Source organism: Salvia miltiorrhiza, unplaced genomic scaffold (genome assembly GCF_028751815.1).
Source record: "Salvia miltiorrhiza cultivar Shanhuang (shh) unplaced genomic scaffold, IMPLAD_Smil_shh original_scaffold_252, whole genome shotgun sequence".
Taxonomy (NCBI): Eukaryota; Viridiplantae; Streptophyta; class Magnoliopsida; order Lamiales; family Lamiaceae; genus Salvia; species Salvia miltiorrhiza.
In genome coordinates this window covers 50,748-68,501 of record NW_026651510.1, presented here as the reverse complement: position 1 = coordinate 68,501, position 17,754 = coordinate 50,748, and the positions used below count along the sequence as shown (strand labels likewise).

The window sequence follows — 17,754 nt, the reverse complement described above, 5'->3', positions numbered from 1 at the left end:
CAGTGTCAAGGCTTGATTATTGAAAAATAGTTAGAGCACCCGCAACGCCTTCCTCGAGTGGCTCCTCGAGGAAGGCGTTGCCTTCAAGTAGGTGCGTTGCGGGGGGAGGTACTCGAGTCTTCGAGTATGCTCGAAGGGGGGGAGAGGGAAGGCGCGTGCAATGCACGCGCCCTAATTAAAAAAAAAAAAGAAAAATTGATAAATTCGAATTTAAATTCGAATTTTGACTGCAATGCCTCGATTTGCGCACTTTGACCGAACGTTTCCATTTTTTTTTTCTTCTTCTTCTCCTCTTTAAAAAACCCCAACTTCTCCATTTTTCTTCACACCTCTTCTTCTCCAATTTTCTTCTCCTCCATTTCTCTTCAAGAATTTTCTCCGTCATGGATCCACACAACCCTTTGTACGATCCAAATTGGTGCCCCGATCTCTCCTCCGATTATCATCCCGATATGGGAGGAATCAACTTGGAGAAGATCCCGCCTGAGGAGGAACCGGTCAGTGCACAGCAGAGTGCCTCCACACCAAAGAAAGGCGGCCGGAGGAAGGAAATGGCCACCAAAATCAAGCACGACAAGGAAGGAAGGATCCGTCATACTTACCTTCCTGAGCATACGGATCTCATCGTCCAAATTTGGGCGGAGGAGACCAACGACGCCATCCGTGGGACGGATCAGAAGGGAGAGGCGTATTGGGGCCGGATCCGCGCACGTGTGAACCCCATCCTCGGCGTCGACCTTAAGATCAAGCAACTTCAAGGCCACTGGTCCCGGGTGAGCGCGGATGTGCGTCTCTGGGAAGCTATTTGGGTGGAGACGCGCAACAATTGGCCCTCCGGTCATTCGGATGATATGCTTCGTGACAAGGCCCAAAAACTCTTCAAGTCTCGAAGCCCACAAAGGGCCTCCTTCAATTTCTGGAACGCGTGGAAAGTTCTCCGGAACAATCCCAAGTTCAAGTCGATGTACCTCCTTGGAGACGTGCATGCCTCCAAGAGGACAAAGACTACGGAAGAGGGCGGCTTCACCACCTCGGCGTCGGGCGAGGAGATCTCTTCTGCCCGGCCCATTGGCAACAAGGCGGCGAAGGCGGCGGCGAAGGCTGCAAAGGGGAAAGGGAAGGCAGCAGCGTCGCATACGAGCTCGGAGCCTCCACCGGAAATAGTGGAGAGGTTGAACAGGTCCGACCAGCAGATGAGGGCATTCACCGCCCAGTACTAGCGGAGGAACGATATCAGGGAGAGGGAGCTCGATATGCAGCTCCTGAACGCGGATACGACGCACATGACGGACGCACAAAGGGCATTGCACGCGTCCATGGTCGCCGACGTGCTCAGGCGTCGTGGTCTAGACTAGGACGTAATATGATGTTTTAGGTGTTTTTAATTTTTATGTAATTTTTTTTTATGTTTTAGGTGTTTTTAAATTTTATGTTTAATGGCGTATTTAACTAATGTTATTTTCCAAATATGTTATTTAAATTATGCAATAAAATTTAAATGAAAAACATAAAATCAAAACTAATGTTATCAAGTAGGCTATCAAGGAAGCCCAATGCAGCACTACCTACTCAATAACACAACCACTATCAAGTAGACTATCAAGTAGGTTATCAAGGAACCCCATTACGGATGCTCTTATGATTGAAGGTGGAAATATTGAGTTTCCATAAAATAAGAGGACATACAATTTGGAATGGTAAAATATATCTTTAAAAAATAAGTTGTGAAAACTCTTTCTAAATTAATAGAAACTTGAAAGAAAATATATATGAATATTTTGGTGAAAAAAGTAACTAAATAATAATGGTAATTAAGTGGATTAAAAATGTATTGTCAAGGTTTTAGTCATTAATTTGATGACATGTCTCCAGCTATAAAATTAACTTATTTTTATTGATTAGAACTATTTTATATGATGCAATGAATTCATAAAATTATCCTTTTAAATTATGATATTGTCACTAATTTTATTATCATTTTAATTATTGAAGAATTTCCTAATTTTAAAATATATAAATTAATTATTTTTTATTAAGGAAGTATCACCATTCATAGGAGGAAAAAGTAAAAGAATTAAGATGGAAAATAGATAAACATAATCTAAACACTATATTTATATCAAATTGTTAGTTATGGAGGGAAACTTTCAAACTAACAAGCTTATTTTTCTTGAAATCGGGCAAAATATGGTTTAAATTTGTTGAATAATGTTATTTATGGCATGAAATTTCGAAATTTGTTTAGAAATGGCTAAGCAAAGGAGGTTAATTAAAATTGATAGCCACTTTCTTTGATTACATATTCTTTTAATATTTGTTCGGTTAGGTGTTTACATGCATTTAGAAGGTTTTATTGATATTATTACCTAACCTCAATAATGATATATTCCTTCTGTTATCCACCAACCCCCACTCCTTCGCCTAATTAAGAGTATACTTTAGATTATCTTTGAAATTCAAGATTGTGTTAATTGAGCAAATTATTAGTATATATTTGAGCTGCATGTTAATCTTTTATAGTTAATATATTTATATATTGTACTATCTCTCTAACTCCTTCCAAATTAAAAAATGGTTGGTATTGCATACGGTCAACCGTATAGGATGCAGTTGGTTGACCCTAACTAAAAGAGTTAGAGCACCTGCATCGCCCTACTCGATGGGGTTTATTCGAGTAGGGCGAGCATCGAGTAGGGCGTTGCAAGCCTCGCCTACTCGAGGGATACTCGAGCTGTCGAGTATACCCAATCTCTCATCAAAATTGGCGCGTGTTCTACAGGCGCCCTTAATAAAAAAAAAAATCAAATTTCAAAATCGGTCTTTTTGGCATTTTCCAATTTATTTATTTTTTTTCTTTTTTTCTCTTCTTTAAATTCCCCTTTTTTCCTATTCCATTTCCACCATCTTCATTATTCTTCCACTTCCATCTCCTCTCCACCATCTTCAATCTTCTTCCTCTCTCTACAATCTCCATGGATCCGCACAACCCAAACATATATGATCCAAATTGGTGCCCCAATCTCTCTGGCGACTATCATCCCGATTTTACGGGATGTAACTTGGGGGATGACCCTCCAACCGGCGGGGAGAAGCCACCAGCGGCCCATAGTGCCTTCAAATCGAAGAAAGGCAGCCGGAGGAAGGAAATCGCCTACAAGATCAAGCATGACAAGCCGGCGCCGCCGGAGGAGGAAGGAAGGACTACTTGTCATACCTACACCCTTGAGGAGACGGACCTCATCGTCCAAATTTGGACGGAGGAGACGAACGACTTCATCCGTGGGACCAATCAAAAGGGGGAGGCGTATTGGGGATGGATTCTCGCCCGTGTCAACCCCCTCATTGGCGCCAACCTCAAACCCCACCAAATCCAAGGGCACTGGGCTCGAGTGAGCGCGGATGTGCGGCTGTGGGAGGCAATTTGGACAGAGACGCGCACCTGGTGGCCTTCCGGCCATTCGGACGACATGCTCCGGGACAAGGCCCAAATCCTCTTCAAAGGTAGAAGCCCAACTAAGAGCGCTTTCAACTATTGGAATGCGTGAAAAATTCTCCGAAACAACCGCAAGTTCAAGTCGATGTACCTCGAGGGAGACGTGCATTCCTCGAAAAGGACGAAGACTACGGAGACGGGCGAATTCACCACCTCGGCGTCAGGCGAGGAGATATCATCTTCCCGGCCAATGAGAAACAAGGCGGCGAAGGAGAAGGGGAAGGCGTCGCAGAGCTCAGAGCCTCCACCCGAATATGTGGAGAGGTTGGACAGGTCCGACCAGAACTTGAAAGCAATCACCGCCGAGTACGCCAAGAAAAACGAGCTCAAGAGGGATGAGCTCGATATGAAGCTGCTCAGCACGGATACGACACACATGACGGATGCACAAAGGACATTGCACAACTACATAGTCCAAGAAGTGCTCAAGCGTCGTGGACTTATCTGGAGTAGGATTTTAATTTATGTAGTTTTAAATTATGCCTTTATGTTTTTTTTTTTTTGGATTTTTAAATTAATGCAATTTCAATTTTAATTAAATTGTGTTATTTAAATTTGAGCAATTAAATTTAAATGAAAAGCATAAAAATCAAAACTAAAGAAATCAAGTAACCCAATGTGACCTCCTTACTCAATGTGGTCCCCTCCTATCAAGTAGGCTATGAAGTAAGCCCAATGCGGATGCTCTTATATTCATATTTTTCGCAACAAAAAACAAAATCAATGTCTTGGTTTAGTGGTAATTGTTTGCACCTTATACTCTTGAGCTCCAAGGTTGCGGGTTCAAAGCACATTGTATGTGATTTTTTGCTTCTTTTTTGGTTCCTTTTTTTTTGTACCTTTTTTTTCGATTTTTTGCTTTTTGTTTTCTTTTTCGTTTTGTGCTTTTTTTCAGTGTTTTTTTTTGCCTTTTTTTTTTCAACTTTTTTGTCTTTTTTAGTTTTTGCTTTATTTTTTTTGTTAGCTCCTTTATTTTCTTCTATTTTTCTGTTTAATTTTTTATTTTCTTCATTTATTTCTTTTTTTTAATATTATTTTTATTCACATCAATGGTTATTTTTTCTTACAACTATAATTACTTAACCAAATAATTACAATTATAAGTTTTCGTGAGTAAAAATAATAATTTTCATGAAAAAAGTAATTCTTTTGAAATATTACTTTCTTCAGATGAATAATAATTTTTTTTGTTAAGATTATAGTTACTTTTAATAAGTATAAAATGTACATTTGTTAGCACAAATGTATACTTATGTTAATATATGTATTTACCTTCATTCAATATAAAATATTATATTTTCTAAAACTTGAACCACTAAATCTTGAACCCTAATCGGAATATTTACTTTTAGTAAGCATAAGATATACATTTGTTCGCACAAATGTATACTTACGTTAATATAAGTATTTACCTTCATTCAATATATAAAGTATTATATTTTCTAAACCCTAAACCTTGAGTCTAGAACCCTTAGAGCATCCGCAATGGGCTTACTTGATAGCCTACTTGATAGTGAGGGACCACATTGAGTAAGTAGTGCTGCATTGGGGTTACTTGACAGCCTACTTGATTTTTTTAGTTTTGTTTTTTATGCTTTTCATTTAAATTTAATTGCTCAAATTTAAACAACACAATTTATTTCAAATTTAAATTGCATTAATTATAAAATCCTAAATATTACATAAAACTTTAATAAAATAAAACAATTCCTAAAAATTAACTACTCCGGCCCTAGAGGTCCGAAACGTGCCCAAAGGTGCTACACCAAATCATTTCAGAGCTGAGGATGTAGATGTCTATCTCGAAGAATTGAATCTCTTCGCACGTATTCCTCGAAGGACACCGGTGTTTGTCGAGCACTCTCCGTCGAAGAACTGCTAGACACCCAGTTGTCATTTCTCCAATTGAGAGCCGCTTCACCTTCGTACTCCACAATCATGTTGTGGAGAATGATGCAACACAACATGATGTCCTTGAGGTGCTCTACGTATCAATTGTGTGCCGGACTTCATATGATTCCCCATCGAGCCTGAAGGACTCCAAAGGCGCGTTCGACATCCTTTCGTGTCGATTCTTGCATCTTCTTGAACCTTGCCTCCTTCGAATTGGTCGCCATTGGTGGACTCTTGACGAAGCAACGCCACTTCGGATATATGTCGTCACACAAGTAGTAGCTCATCTGGTATTCACGCTGGTTGGCATGAAAGACCACCGGCACCGCCGTTCCTCCTAACACGTCGGAGAAGAGAGACGAATGATTCAGCACATTGATGTCGTTGTTCAAACCAGCGACGCCGAAGAAGGCGTGCCAAATCCACAAATCGTGGGATGCAACGGCCTCCAATATCAAGGTGGGCTCTCCCTGATCACCGCGTGTGTAGGCGTCGTGCCACGCCTTTGGACAGTTCTTCCACGCCCAATGCAGTTCTTCTAAGCTCCCGAGCATCCCGGGAAAGCCGTGTCGCGTCTCGTGCATATGAATGAGGCGTTGGACGTCCTCCGACGTTGGACGGCACAGGTAATAGGCTCTGAAAGCCCGGATGATCGCCTTGCAGAACTTCTTGAGGCATACACGCCCGGTGGAGTCGGTGACTTTGAGATACTCGTCGAAAATATACCCCGGTGGCTAATTGGCGGAAAGCCGATGTACATTTCTGCAAAGGGGACAGAGAGTCTCGACCAATTGCATCAGTGCTCATATGGAAGAAAGTATCTTTACCTTGAACAACATCGACGATGCGCAAGAACAGCTCCTTCTGCATTCGAAAACGACGCCGGAAAAAAGTAGGACCGTACGTTGGATTGTCGCTGAAGTAGTCTTGCATAAGACGTACATGGGCCTCCTCACGATCACGGTGGACGTATGATTGGGGACGTTTCACACGCGCCGGCTCTGGCGCCGGTTGGGAGCACTATGGAGCAAGCACTTGTTTCTGCATCTCTACCCACTCCATGAACCTTTCAGCTACATCGTCGGAATCAGGCGAAGAATCATGCTGGGGTTCCGCCATTTTTGGAAGAACAAAGATGAGATTTTTTTAAGAAAAATTGAAGGAGGAAGAAGGAGTGGGGTGTGATGAATGAGGGAGGTAGAAGTAGTATTTATAGAGAGAGAGAGAAAAAAAAAAAAGGAAAAAATTGCCAAACGGCTAAAATAGCCGTTGGCTTAAAAAAAACTTATTTAAGCCAAATAGCCGTTGGCTATTTAAAATTTTTAATTTTTTATTTTTTTATTTGAGCGCGTGCTCGCGCTCAGAGCACGCGCTACTCGAGTGCTACCCGAGCACTCGAGTACCCTCCTCCCCCACCCCCGCAACGCCCCTACACGAGCGCAACGCTCTACTCGAGTAAGCCATCAAGTAGAGCGTTGCGGATGCTCTTATAGGAATATTTACTTTTAATAAGCATAAGATATAGTACATTGTTCGCACAAATGTATAGTTGACCAAATATATAAAAGTACAAGTTCTAATGAGTAAAAATAACATTAATTACTTTTATACATATCAATAATTCTCTTTTTCTTATAATAATAATTATTTGATCAAATAACTAAAAGTACAAATTCTAATGAATAAAAGTAACAATTATCGTGAACAAATGTAAAAATTTAGAGATATTAACATTTCTTTGCAACAATAATTACCTTTTATTACGACAATAATTACTTGACCAAATAGTTAAGAATAAAAGTACTAACGAGTGAAAATAACATTACTTTTCTTCATATCAATAATTATTTTTGAAAATGATATTTTAGACAAATCACTAAATAACAAAAAATCGGTCAAATTAAATATTAAGCAAAAATCGATTTTTTATAAAGGTGTCTAAGAAATCTAGTGTCCAAAAATCACATCCCAAAAAGAAAATACTGAAAAGAAAAAAATACTATATATAAAAAATGCAAGAAAAAAAAAGAATACAGGAAAAGGAAAAAAAAAGAAAAAGAAAACTCAAAAAGTGTAAAAAAAAAGAAAAGAAAAAAAAAGGAAAAAATTGCGAAAATGGGGGTTAGAGATTTCAAACTTGGGATCTATAGGAAATGAGGCGTTATGACTTATGAGCACCTTACCGTTGCATCATCATACAATTATATTATATTATGGGGTAATTGCCCCTAAGTACATTACATTTCCTCATTTTCTGGTATTGCACATCACCTTTGAAATCCGCCTCAAAATACATCACCTTTTTTTTTTTTTTTAATTCTGAAATTGCACATGGTCAGTCAACCACCAAACGTGGAAATGATGTGTAAGCCGAAAACGCCATGTATATACGCCGGAAAATTATTTTAATTAACGTGGCAGCCATGTAGGCAAAACTACGTAGTTTTGAGTTCTATTTTTTTTTTAATTTTCGAAAATACAAAAAATATCAATAATTCTAAAATATGAAATTAAGCTAATGCCCTAATTTTCGCACTATACTTCTTCTCAAATGAACAAAGCGATGCCCATCCAGATAGTGCCGTTGGGCGCCATTGACATTCGCGAAGCTCGATTTCGGGAATCCGTCGGCGGGGATGGAGATAAGGTATCTGGATTACAAGATTGAGATGAATGAGAGCTCTCTCATCCAACGCTATCCGATGGATCATTCCGTGTGCTCAGAGATTCGATGTCGATACACAAGTAGTGATGGAGTAAGCTAAGAGATGTCTACTTGAATAATCAGAATGTCACCATTGATGTACGGAGATTTAGAGCTACTTTGGCTAAGGCGCTCAAGCTTTTGCGTCATTGATTTGTGTCAGAATCATTCTTTCATATTTATTTTGTAATTAGTTTTCACATTTCGTCTTTTAGTTTTTCTTTCATCTCTCTGAATATAATTTTCTTTGAATTGTTACATCTTTTCAATTTGAAGTTAATTACAGTTTATATCACCTGAGCTTTAGTAGTAATTTGATGTTAATTATTATTATTATTATGGTGCGAAAGCTTTGTTCATTTGAGAAGAAGTATGGTGCGAAAATTAGGGCATTAGCTTAATTTCAGATTTTAGAATTATAGATATTTTTTACATTTTTGAAAAAAAAAAAATAGAACTCAAAACTACGTAGTTTTACATGGCTGCCACGTTAATTAAAATAATTTTCCAGCGTGTATACGTGGCGTTTCTGGCTTCCACGTCATTTTCACGTTTGGTAGTTGGCTGACCATGTGCAATTTCAGAAAAAAAAAAGAAAAAAAAAAGAAAAAAAAGAAGGAAAGGTGATGTATTCAGAGGCGGATTTCAAAGGTGATGTGCAATACTAGAAAATGGGGAAATGTAATGTATTTAGGGCAATTACCTCTTATATTATCTTCTCTCAAAATATATATATATAAACGTAACGGATGGCATGCGATCACCGCACACAATAATTTGTGATTAAAAAACTATGGTTGGTAAATTTATTTTTGTGATCTTAGGCGAAAGTTCGCCAATTTCATATTAATATTATTGTAAAAATACATGCATAATAAATTTAACGTAGTGTTTGGAAAAATAAAAAATCGATTTTGATATGAATATGTTAATTTAAACGATAATTATGCATGAATTTGAAATTCAAACAAGCTAGCTATATTAGCATATAGTATGTTTTAAATGATCGCAATTCGGCTCTAGGTTAATATTGTAATGTTTATTTTGTTGCACTATTCACTGGTATATTTATAATTATATTGTTCTTATAATCTCATCTAAAATAACGTACACAATTATTAGTAGCATATGTTTTAGTATGCATAATTATTAGTACTCAAACTCATTACTTAAAGTTTTTTCTCTTTTAGTGTCAATAAACGCTAATACGTATATATTATTACTAGTTGATATATATATATATATATATATATATAGGGTCAAGTTAAACAAAGAATGACCCTATGTATAGAGAAGAGAGAATAAATCTCATCCCTAGATTTTAAAAAATCGTGCGGTTGATATATAATCTGCAGAAAATTAGGAATTTGCAATTAATCTGTTCGAATTTATTTTGTAAATGGAATTAGGGTAGTTGGGTAAAATCCAATCTATACTATATTAAAAAGGGAGTTTTCAATTTGAAATTGATTTCAAATTGATTTAGGTGGCAATTTTGTAAATACTAGAAAAATTAAAGTCAAAAGTTCAAACTCAAATTAATATATTTGTAAATTTTATGCACGTTTAATTATGTGCACATAACACCATTAACTTTTCTTTAAAAGAAACTACCATTAATTTTTTAATATTCCATTTACATATTTCCATTATTTTTTTTTTCAAAATTATAAAATTCGATTAATTATAAAATATTTAATATGCATATCAAATTAAAGATCACGATAAGATCTTTAATTTGATATATTTTATGTAAATAGTATTTGATTTAAAATGTACAAATTAAATTTGTTTAAATATTAAAATTTTATAAATTTCTCTCTCCTCCCTCATCTTTTTGAAAAAAATGTATTTTTGATTATTTTTTATTAGTATTTTTTTTATTTTTTTAACTTATTTTATTGACTTTTCATAATATCAAATTTTATAATTGTAATTTTTTTTATTTTTAATACTCAATTCTAATATATTTAGTTAAAAATAATTTTTATTATATTTATGAGTATAATAATTAAATTAATATTATTTTTTATATAAATATAAAAATTAAAAAATATTTTTCCGTGCATTGCACGGGATGCAAATGCTAGTAGAGTAAATAAGGTAGTTCCGTATTTTACTCCTATCTACCGCGTCCATTAGAAGATTTGAACAGTCACCACCATTCCACTTCATCTCCCACGATTCTCACGGCAGCTAAGGTTTCTCTGTAGCAGATTTCGCCGCCGCCAGGTAATTAAGGTCTCGTTTCAAGTTTTTTTTTTTCGTATTCAGCCGGCGACTTGTTCAAAAATACTGAGGGAATTTTGATTTTCGAACATTGTTTTGTTTGTGGTTTATTTTGCTGAAATCGAACGGGTATGTGTAAGGTTTTGCGATTTTTTTTTGGCTATCCATGATATGTTTTAGGGATTTTTGGATTTTATGTTTTGAACCCTAAACCCTAAAGGTTTTGGATTTTATGTTTTGAACAATTGATTTTCGCTGAATATCGAAAACCTTTTGTGAAAAGTTGAAGTCGTTCGCATGAGATGTTGGGCTCTGTTCTTTTTTCTGATGTAAGTATTATGGTGACACATTCGTTTAGTTGTGTGCGTCTGTTCTTTTTTCTGATATGGTATGTTCGTTTATTGATATATGTTTAACTCTTTTTAATTTGTCGAAGATTGATGTTATCGGTGGAATCAAGCATATGTTGGTGTCGTTTATTTGTATGAATCTGTTCTTTTACTGTTGATTTTGATTTTGATTTTCTGTTTCGAACAACTGATGTTGTTGACGATGAAGAAATTGTTGGGAAATTTGAAAGTCTTTTGAGATTATGAGATTTCAGATATTGGGATTTCAGTTTTTGAATATGATTTTCTGTTTCACTTGTTTTTGCATACTGTGTTCGCCGATTTGAATCACGTTTGGTGGATCTAAATAATCAAGGTATTGTGTTTCGAATTTTTTTTGGATTTTCTATCTCATTTTTCAAATAGGGTTTATGATTGTGGTTATATTGTTTAATATATGCATTTGTATTGACTGGATGATGGAACTTTTTTATGCTAAATTTTGAACTATTCTTGAACAGATTTGGTCCACCTTGTTTAATTATCAGGTTGTTTTATAGTTTTAGTGAATTTGTGTGTTTGGCGTTAGTTTTTACATGGAAATCACTTCAAAATCATTGCCTCCACAGCCGGCGATGTACCCCTCAAGGCCTGCAGGAAGAGGTGCAAGAATAGGGCCTACGCGCTTGGATGTGGCGTCTCGCCGCGGAGCAACCAGAGATCAAGACGGAGGCTAGATTATGACGAGAGGGAGATTGCTGCAGGAGACGAAATATTGGCCAAGTCGATGTACCGAATCCTCCTCCAATGGCAGCAACAATCAGCCTCCGCAAAGGGGACACCCTAAATTGCAAGCCTGCTATTGGAAGTGAAGGTGCTGGAAACAACTAGGAGTAGTTATAAGAATAATTTGTTCATTGAAACAATATGTGTTGTTCATTTAAAATTTATGATATGTTTATTTACAAAGTATGTTCTGTTCATTTAGAAATTGTAATCTGTTCATTTACAAATTGTGATTCTCCGTTACCACACGTTCGAAATATTTATCTGAGTGTTCAATTTATTCTCTATATTTGTTCAAAATGTTTATTGCATTATTTGATAAACATCTTATTTTTTTCCAGTCACATGTTCGCAATTTTTCTTTGGCTGTTCAATTTATTCTCTATAATTGTTCAAAATATTATATCTTAGGCCAACTTTCAGCAATGGAGAGAGTTGATATTTGGAGTTAATATAGCATATTAATTAAGACTATAGGTTAAACTTCAAACTCTAATTGAAATTCATGTTTGGATGTGTCCTCGGTTTGAAACATCATCATTTTCGCTAATTGAATCGCTTTTATTTTCGTTTCTATTGTGAAATCTGATTTTTTTTTCATTTTTTGACATATTTAACATTTTGAACATGCTTTAAACAATTACGAACACCTAAATAAATTATTTGAATTTATCTGACTAACATAAAATATTTAACATAAAATAAATCGAACAAGCGTAAAAAAATTACGAACACCAAAATAAATTATTTGAATATTTCTGATTAACATAAATTATTTAACATTAAGCATTTCGAACAGGCATAACAAAATTACGAACATCTAAATAAAATTTATTGTACAGATTATAAATTGTGTTGATATCGTTCGAGTTCAATATTGTGTTTAAACGAAAGAGATAAACAAATAGAGGAGGGGGCCAGAGAGTCTGCAGAGAAATAAAAATAAATCTTTCCATATAGAAACAAATCTTGAAGATATCGGCTAAATGACTAAATGAATGAGATTAATAATAAATATAGGAAAATATATGATTTAGTGGTATCTTGCCGAAAATAAGAAGATCTATATATATATATGATCTTCAATGTGTTTTTCACGGTTTTAAATATTTAACAATTTACTTTATTGTCCTTTTCGGCCATATTAAGGAAACAAATCAAGATTAAAACTAGGCCGCTTGATTTGCAATTTTTAATGCTCAAGATCAATTCTCTATTCTCCACATATTTATCATTCTCTGTTTAACCTTTCTCTCTCTCTCTCTATATATATATATATATATATATATATATATAGGGTGCGGTTATAGTGAGAACCACAATTATCGTGAGAACATAAGAACTAATAAAAAAACTGCATCCGCTATTAAATTTAATGTATCCAAAAAAAATAATTTTTTTGCTCCCTTCAGGATTCGAACCCAGCATCTGTATCCATCCACCAAGATGATGCATTCACCGTAGATCTTGATGATCGAATGGCTTAAAATGGTTCTTCGTTCTTATTTTATTAGTGGTTCTTATTTGAACCTCTCCCTATATATATATATTGGAGAGGGATTTATGAAGAATAAGGCATAACTAAAGAAAAGAGAATACATCTAAGCCTTTAAATACATCAAATCGAACGGCTTTCAAAATTTCAAAAAAAGAAGAAAAGAAAACGCGTAAAACTAAATGCACCAACAACTTAGAAGACGGAAGGACTTTTAGGGGAATTTACTCGGAAGGTAAAATCGATTTTTACTCTCTAATATTCTCTCCAATAAATATTTGTACTTACGCTAATTGTGAGGATTGTGTGATGCAAGCTAATTTCATTTGTTTATTTGCTTTATTGTTTTGAGTGATGCAATTTGATGGAATATAGCATATGGATTGAAAATTCAATAAAATAACACATCTATTCATCTAAGTAATTGAACATAAATTTTTTCAAATAAATATAAAAAAATTACGAACATTTACATAAAATATTCAAAATTTTCTTGCTGGCATAAAATATTTAACATTAAACATTTTAAATAAGCCTAAAAAAATTACGAACATCTAAATAAAATATTTGAATTTTTCTTGCTGACATAAAATATTTAACATAAAACATTTCAAATAAACGTAAAAAATTGCGAATATTTAAAATAAATTTTATCGTACAAATTATGAAAATATTAACGTACAAATATATTTTGTGCACAACATACAATTTAAGTGTGATGAATTTACAAATTCAAAAAAATATAAAAATATTAAATCAATCAAAAAGTAGTAGATAACTTCCGCAGAAAAATAGATTTGATTAGCCAATATATAGAAATAAACGGTTACTTCAAACATTGAATTACTTATTTAACCTTAGATATATATAGGCGTTTAATATAGAAGATTTATATGAACCGTTAGATATGCATAATCCTGTGGACGGTATCCATTTTTCATTCTCAAATTATTTGTCATTCTCCATGGATCCATATATATATATGGGGGGGCGCTGGAGCCCTTTCCCAAATTTTGAGTTTTTTTTTTTAATTTTAAAATATATATAGATATATGTTTATATCTATTATAAAAGAATTTTGTTTTACAAAGGAGTATTTGATTGATATATTCCCCCATATATACTTAATTTAAGGATAATTGTGTTATTTAAAATTATATAATCTATGTAAATAATATTTGTTAGTATTTATGCTTGTCTTTTAATAGAAAATGCCTAAAATGTATAGAATGCCCAACAAAAATTGTTTGTTATTATACTATTATGCTTGTCTTTTAATAAAAAAAAATGCCTAAAAAAATGTCTTAAATATACAGAATGTCCAAAAAAAAATTGTAATATATTGAAACTATATAATCTATGAAAATATTGTCCGTTATTATTACTATTATGCTCGTAGTTTAATAAAAAATATCTTAAATATACGGAATGCTAAAAAAAAAAATTCTCAGGGGCTACCGCCCCCAAACCCCCCGTGTAAGTTCAGCCCCCTCCCAACTTAATTCATGGCTCCGCATATATATATATATATATATATATATATATATATATATATATATATATATATATATATTTTCTATACCTTATATATAAGGCAAGTCTAATTGACCCATTAGCATAGATAAAAAAGTTTAAAGACTGAATCGTGTTATAAATAAAAATGAACTAACTCAATACCATTAGGAAAAGAAAGCCAACTTACAAAATGACAAAATGTGAAAGGGTCCAATGGTTCTTAAATAAATAAAATATACAGTTCAACATATATAGAAATAGAAGTATTATTGCCAATATTTTTGGAGATAGTAGGACGAGAGGAGTCATTGATGTGAGAGGGAAGATTAGTATAATAATCTCTTGGAACAAAGCAAGCACGAGATAAACGAGGTGTGTAAGGTTCCATATGTCAGTCTCACGCTTCCAATAAAGACAAAATCTATGCTTTTATGTTTATATGTGTATATAGGCAAGGTAGGTTATACTATGAACCTCCTTAGAAACTAAGAATTATTCCAAAATCATAAATTTATTATGATAAATGTTATAAATATAAAAGAATTTTCATTTTTGATGGAATTAGAATTTTCGACATGAATTGATTCAGCAAAGTGACAGATCCACAATTGATCTTCATGATATAAGAACTGAAAATGATTATATTTTAAAATTAATATTTATTTAATTCAATTTCTATATGTGTCATATGTGTGTATATGTGAGGTAATACAGTGAAAAACGATATAGTTGAAAAGTGAATCAAACGATTCCATGAATCTAATGTGTTCAATATTTACATGCTTTAATATATATATGAGTGTTTGAATGGACTTTTCAATTGTTAATAATTTAACATTTGGATGAACTGGATTATAGACATGCATTAAATTGTTAGTCGAAAGTTGACTAAAACCTAAGGCAAAATATTTATTAAATTGCGATTTTATAAAAAGAAAAAAAAATCTAAAAATCCTTGAAAGCATAGGAAAAGTTGACTAAGGGTCGAGCCTCATTAAAATCTTGTTATGGAAAATCCAAATAGAAAAACCAAAACAAGGAAAAATAGTGCTCGTCTAATAAAATAATCGCAAGAAAAAAGCGAAAAATAAAACGACCACGAAAAGAGGAAGAACTTTGGAAGCTCCGACCTAACCACTGCATGTCCCCAAGTAATTCCGCCCCCCTTCGCGACGCAAGAAAGGCAAAAGGCAAAAGAACCAAGCCGAAACAAAAACAACGAACCAAAGAAAAAAGTCGAACAAGAAACAAACGCGGGAAGAAAACTAGGCACCAAGGCCGCCACCATCCCCATCACAAAAACACCAGCTGGTGGTCACATAACTCAACGCCGAGTGAGAACCAAGTAAAATTTCTCGCGGAGCAACCAAAAGAGCCCGACCACAACAACCCCAGAACCGAGAGCACCCGATGCCTGAAAAAAGCCCTCGGGCAAAATAATTATAAAGAACTTTCTTGTAATTCAAATAAAATCATATATATATATATATATATATATATATATATATATATATATATATATATATAGGGGAGGGCTAGAATAAAAACACTCTTAAGTGTATAAAATATAAATGATTTTCAGCCCTTAGATCATCAAGATCTACGGTTGATTCGTAACCCTTTTGGATGAATTCGTGGTCCTGGGTTCGAATCCCAAAGGTAGCAAAAATTTATTTTTCACAATTCGTAACCATGTTGGATGAATTCGTAACCCTGTTGGATAAAATTCGTACATTAAAAAACGTTTATATTTATATTTTAAGAAGTGTTTTTACTGTAGCCCTCCCCTATATATATATATATATACATATATATATATATATATATATATATATATATATATATATATAGGGTTGAGTTCAACAGAGAATTATCTTTTTCGAGAGAACGAACAAATCTATATATTTTACGAACAGATCAACATAAGTAATGAACAGACGTATTTAATAAAAATATAGAAAAACTCGCCACCAGCAGGATTCGAACCCGGGGCAAATTGTTGTTCATGCGGTACATTGATCTGTTCATTAAAACTATAGATCTGTTCGTTTTTATTTTGCGAATTCTCTATTCTCCACAATATTTAGCTTCTCTGTTGAACCCTTCTCTCTCTCTCTCTATATATATATATATATATATATATATATATATATATATATATATATATATGGTTGAGTTCAACAGAGAATTATCTTTTTTTTCATCTTGAACAAATTTATACATTTTAAGAACAGATCAACATAAGTAATGAACAAACGTATTTAGTAAAAATAGAGAAAAACTTGCCACCAATAGGATTCGAACCCGGAGCAAATTGTTGTTCATGCGGTATTGATTTGTTCATCAAAATTATAGATCTATTCGTTTTTGTTTCACAAATTCTCTATTCTCTAAATATTTAGTATTCTCTGCTGAACCTATCTCTCTCTCCATATGTATATATATATATATATGTATATATATATATATATATATATATATATATAATTCTATTCAGTCTTTCACATGTTCTTTTCAGCATGATGATATTTGTGAAAATTATGAAAATTCCTTCCTTAAACGAAGTTAGTTAGAGCATCCGCATTGGGACCTCCTTGATAGCCTACTTGATAGTGTTTGTGTTATTGAGTAGGTAGTGCTGCATTGGGGTTCCTTGATAGCCTACTTGATAATATTAGTTTTGATTTTATGTTTTTCATTTAAATTTTATTGCATAATTTAAATTGCATATTTAAATACTGGATTAAACATAAAATTTAAAATTACTTAAAACATAAAAAAAATACATAAAAATTTAAAAACACCAAAAAAAAAACATAAAAATTTAAAAAACCTAAAACATCATTAAAATCACATAATTAAAAGCCTAGGATAGACCACGACGCCTGAGCACGTCGGCGACCATGGACGCGATGTGCGTCGTATCCGTGTTCAGGAGCTGCATATCGAGCTCCCTCTCCCGGATATCGTTCCTCCGCTGGTACTGGGCGGTGAATGCCCTCATCTGCGCGTCGTTCCTATCCAACCTCTCCACAATTTCTGGTGGAGGATCCGAGCTCGTATGCGACGCTGCTGCCTTCCCTTTCCCTTTGGCCGCCGCCTTCGCCGCCTTGTTGCCAATGGGCCGGGCAGAAGAGATCTCCTCGCCCGACGCCGAGGTGGTGAAGCCGCCCTCCTCCGTAGTCTTTGTCCTCTTGGAGGCATGCACGTCTCCAAGGAGGTACATCGACTTGAACTTGGGATTGTTCCGGAGAACTCTCCACGCGTTCCAGAAATTGAAGGAGGCCCTGTGTGGGCTTCGAGCCTTGAA

At 34.4% G+C, this 17,754-nt stretch overlaps 1 protein-coding gene and 1 long non-coding RNA gene across 2 annotated transcripts; one reads left to right on the top strand and one right to left on the bottom strand.

The window, feature by feature from the left end:
* Positions 1-5,502: 5,502 nt before the first annotated feature.
* LOC131003647 (uncharacterized) lies at positions 5,503-6,505 on the bottom strand. The gene is made up of 3 exons (XM_057930179.1): positions 6,422-6,505; positions 5,865-6,120; positions 5,503-5,723 (listed from the first exon to the last, which is right to left on the bottom strand). Exons 1-3 carry the CDS (start codon positions 6,503-6,505, stop codon positions 5,503-5,505), a joined length of 561 nt encoding a protein of 186 aa, XP_057786162.1.
* A 3,683-nt stretch (positions 6,506-10,188) lies between these two features.
* On the top strand, positions 10,189-11,721 carry LOC131003657 (uncharacterized). Its single transcript, XR_009094758.1, has 2 exons — positions 10,189-10,322; positions 11,278-11,721. It is a non-coding gene; the product is annotated as an uncharacterized LOC131003657 (long non-coding RNA).
* Positions 11,722-17,754: the final 6,033 nt, after the last annotated feature.